Genomic DNA, 4,784 nt, shown 5'->3' on the forward strand with positions numbered 1-4,784 from the left:
ATACTTTTGGTGTATTTTTAATGTGGTTTTCCTATAAATATGCATGAAAAATAAAATATCTAAAATACAGAAAAATAGGGTTTGAGATTGTGATCTCTTTAAAAAAAGCCAGATAGCGTCCCAGCAAAAAAGTTGGCAAAAGACGTCCCTGAAAATGCGGTACCGTTGGTAATTACACAGTAACTTCTGGTTCATGGGGCAGCTATCATCCCCCACCCCGCTCTGTAAGCCCGCCATCCAGTTTTCTTTTTGGTTTGTCAATTACTTGATTGTGCACTGTAAACAGTGTTGGTGACTATTCATATATATCAACATTTAAAGATCTACCAACAAGAAAATAAGCATACTGTTTTAGAGCAGGGCACACAATTTCAAGTCCTGAGTTACTAGCCAGGCCTTAAGAGTTACTAGCCACCAGTAGCCCAGCCTTAACTCAGCCCCTAAACACACCCTCTTAAATAATCTTATAATAATTCTTATCTTATAGTTGCCGCTTGTAAACTGCAGATTAGGTATTCCTGCTGCAGGAAAACGCAAGTTCCTGACACTGGAATCTCTAATCGCACCTCAAATATACTGTAGGTGTGAATGGGGCCTAATATACACATACACTAAAGGTGTCCATACACCTGCACATTAACGTACGATTATTGCAGGTGATCCCACGATCGTACGATAATCGGCAGGTGTATGGACAGCGTGTGACCGCTTCTACTGTAAGGTCGTAAGACTTTAATCTTCCGAGCACGCTGGAAAACCTGCCGAAAATCATACGATTTTTGGCGGGTTGGTGGCGTGGTCGGAAGACGAATGCCGCACGGCGCACACTGCTCGCTCAGCATTGCAGTCATCGGAAGCCCACTTGCCCCCCCAGCGGAACGCGGGCTTGCGAGGATCGCAAGTACGATCTTCCTGTCCAAGATGGGCAGATTGTACGTTTTTAAATTACCTTACAACCATCGCAAGACGAAAGCCTTGGTTGTAAGGTGTATGGCCAGCTTAAGTATAAATTCTTTTCACCTTTGTGCATCCCAATGGAAAGTGTAAAAAGCTTTAAAAAGGGTCATGGGTGCTCCCAGGGGCAGTGGTTAACTCCTAGAAGCATCCTAACCTATCATGTGTATATTTCATGCATGGAGGAAATACCAGCAAGTGTATCTTAACATAATTTGTGAATCCTGAGTACAAGACTGGAGAATCAATATACAGTTTTTCAAAGCACAGATCCTCATAAATTGTATCTTCATCCTTACAGTACTATTGACTGGTAGGGGCTCCAGTAACTTGTGCCCAAACAATGTAGAACATTAAAGTTGGTTTTATGTAGATCAAATGTTATGTAACCCAAAGGCTGTCTTAATATAGTCACCTTAAGAGTTACTAGCCACCAGTAGCCCAGCCTTAACTCAGCCCCTAAACACACCCTCTTAAATAATCTTATAATAATTCTTATCTTATAGTTGCCGCTTGTAAACTGCAGATTAGGTATTCCTGCTGCAGGAAAACGCAAGTTCCTGACACTGGAATCTCTAATCGCACCTCAAATATACTGTAGGTGTGAATGGGGCCTAATATACACATACACTAAAGGAGTCCATACACCTGCACATTAACGTACGATTATTGCAGGTGATCCCACGATCGTACGATAATCGGCAGGTGTATGGACAGCGTGTGACCGCTTCTACTGTAAGGTCGTAAGACTTTAATCTTCCGAGCACGCTGGAAAACCTGCCGAAAATCATACGATTTTTGGCGGGTTGGTGGCGTGGTCGGAAGACGAATGCCGCACGGCGCACACTGCTCGCTCAGCATTGCAGTCATCGGAAGCCCACTTGCCCCCCCAGCGGAACGCGGGCTTGCGAGGATCGCAAGTACGATCTTCCTGTCCAAGATGGGCAGATTGTACGTTTTTAAATTACCTTACAACCATCGCAAGACGAAAGCCTTGGTTGTAAGGTGTATGGCCAGCTTAAGTATAAATTCTTTTCACCTTTGTGCATCCCAATGGAAAGTGTAAAAAGCTTTAAAAAGGGTCATGGGTGCTCCCAGGGGCAGTGGTTAACTCCTAGAAGCATCCTAACCTATCATGTGTATATTTCATGCATGGAGGAAATACCAGCAAGTGTATCTTAACATAATTTGTGAATCCTGAGTACAAGACTGGAGAATCAATATACAGTTTTTCAAAGCACAGATCCTCATAAATTGTATCTTCATCCTTACAGTACTATTGACTGGTAGGGGCTCCAGTAACTTGTGCCCAAACAATGTAGAACATTAAAGTTGGTTTTATGTAGATCAAATGTTATGTAACCCAAAGGCTGTCTTAATATAGTCCACACATTGTCATGTATTCCAGTCAATCAATCAGCAATCCCCACATGGGCAGCATCATACCTGCTATGCCAATAACAATATTCCTGCGTTACACTTCAAATTTATCACTTCAGCTCGGAAAGGGTTAATATTAAAAGCAGAGGAGGATCTTTGCGGGTGATCCCACAATCGTACGATAATCGGCAGGTGTATGGACAGCGTGTGACCGCTTCTACTGTAAGGTCGTACGACTTTCATCTTCCGAGCACGCTGGAAAACCTGCCGAAAATCATACGATTTTTGGCGGGTTGGTGGCGTGGTCGGAAGACGAATGCCACACGGGCCGGTGTGTGCAGGCGCACACTGCTCGCTCAGCACTGCAATTATCGCAAGCCCTCCCCTCAGCGGGGAGGGCTTGCGATGGACAGGCAGATCGTACTTGCGATCAAGATGGGCAGATCGTACGAGATTTTAATGACCTTACAACCATCGCATAACGAAAGTCGTGCGAAGGTTGTAAGGTGTATGGGCAGCTTAAAACACAATAATACACTTCTCAATGTTACACCCCCCCCCCGCACAAATATGATAAAATTCCCCATCCCCCCACACGCACATAAAATAATATGGTCCTCCTTGTTAAACACACACACACACTAATACACTCAACCCCCCTCACCTGTTCACGTCTTTGCAGGGAGGAGGCTGTGAGCAGGATCGATCCCTGGTTTATCTGTGAGTGATTAGTGAGGTCTGCAGCAGACCTCACTAATCACCCCCAGATAACCAGACCTCACTAATCACCCCCAGATAACCAGGGATCGATCCTCCTCACATACATCCTTGCGGCCGGAGCTCAGAACTGTCAGAGCTCTGGCCGAAGGAAGCCAGAGTCGACAGGAGCTGCTCTGCGGTCTGCATCCGACACAGATGCAGACCGTGGAGCTCCTCCCGCAAGTCAGGTACGCGGTCTGCGACCGTGTGCCTGACATGTCAGCTGGCTGCGGGCCACACAGTACCGGCTCGGGAGCCGGAGTTGAAGACACAAAATTCCACTCGCCCTCACTTTATTTTTACTCACCAAATGCGAGTGGAAATTTTGACCCCTGTTTTAGAGTAAGGAACATTAAATGTAGAACTGCAATGTATTGGAGTCACTGACATAACGTTTAACACTTTCCCTGCCACCAGCATGTAAACAAACTTGTGTCAACTGTAGTAGTTTGTGTAACTTTTTTTTTTTAACTAAGTGTGCAGGGGTGATATTAGGAGTCTAATGGACCCCTGCTGACTGCATGGCTGCTGGTGTACGTGTCCCCGAACAGTGCCGATGACCTCAATCGAACCACATTGCACTGTTTTTGGTTGGGGGTTTTGTTTTTGTTTTTTAGAACTTTATGGAAATGTCACAAGTACCCTTTAATTGCAGATAGTGTGAACCTCTAGAGGACAGTCTACCTGCACTATGCTATCACTTAGGGGGCTTGTGTGCCCTCTTGTGATGGCAGTAAAAAAAAAACATAAGCACCCACTAAAATATTTCGACGCCTCGTGTCCATTTTAACCTTAGCTGTTAGACAAGTTTTTATTTTTTGCATGCTGGCTGGTGAGTGTGCTGGGAAACTTTTTGCTGTCATATAAATGCAAACACATACGTTGTGTGCAGATGTATGAAAATTATGACTGTCCAACGCCCTTGCATGGCGTAAGGAGTGCAATAACTCTAAGGCCATTGCTGCTGATTCTAAAACTTAGGACCTGTAAATACATTTAAAAATGGTCACCTCTGGACCATTATGGGAGCGGTAGTTTTGTTGTCATTGCATGTGCACACAATTTTAAATCTTGAAATATTTATAATCTTTATAAAATGTACTGGACACAACCTCATCTTCTATATTTTACCCCAAAATTGGGGATTATATTCTTTTCGTGCACAAGGTATTTTTTTACTGAAAATATAGATTTGATTAGCAGTAGCACAAATATCCTAGGACATAAAAAATGGCAACTGCCACTATTTGTTCAGGACATTCGATACTGTCATCAGAGACTTAATGAATGTCGTCAAATTGTATCATTTCATTTTGGACATAATGACAATCACATTTACTATTGGAATTTGATTTAAAAATAATTCCCATCCTGCTCCTTTTTTTTTTTTTTCTTCATTACGGCTGAAAATATTAAATAAAATGATGGTTCTGGAAAGGACAGTTTTGTAAGACAGTTTCAGCATGTAGTATTGTGCCATGAGCCAGGTTAGGAGCAGGTATAGAAGTGGCTTGTTGGCCATATGGTGAGAGTATGGGCAGAGATCAGGGGTCAGCGAGCTCTTCCTGTGTGTACATTGTCAGCTGTGCCTGCAGCCTTGTACTCATTAACCCCACCTCATCATGGCTGCTGCCACCATGGCACCTCTCCTATCAAACTTTCCCAGCGCCTGCTCACATTCCCATACATTT

At 43.8% G+C, this 4,784-nt stretch overlaps 2 protein-coding genes across 2 annotated transcripts in view; one reads left to right on the forward strand and one right to left on the reverse strand.

Annotated features, from left to right (window-relative positions):
• MCM9 (minichromosome maintenance 9 homologous recombination repair factor) overlaps positions 1–4,784 on the forward strand; it is a 73,318-nt gene that overhangs the window by 41,939 nt on the left and 26,595 nt on the right. The gene's annotated exons all lie outside the window — the stretch shown is intronic.
• The window catches only part of ASF1A (anti-silencing function 1A histone chaperone), a 13,172-nt gene that overhangs the window by 7,967 nt on the left and 421 nt on the right, over positions 1–4,784 (reverse strand). The window contains exon 1 of the mRNA XM_018563805.1: positions 4,738–4,784. This exon is cut by the window's right edge and continues 421 nt beyond it. Coding sequence (XP_018419307.1) covers positions 4,738–4,784 — 47 coding nt within the window. The remainder of the gene's footprint in view (positions 1–4,737) is intronic.

This window comes from Nanorana parkeri, unplaced genomic scaffold (genome assembly GCF_000935625.1).
Source record: "Nanorana parkeri isolate BGI_ZX_2015 unplaced genomic scaffold, ASM93562v1 scaffold22, whole genome shotgun sequence".
Classification (NCBI taxonomy): Eukaryota; Metazoa; Chordata; class Amphibia; order Anura; family Dicroglossidae; genus Nanorana; species Nanorana parkeri.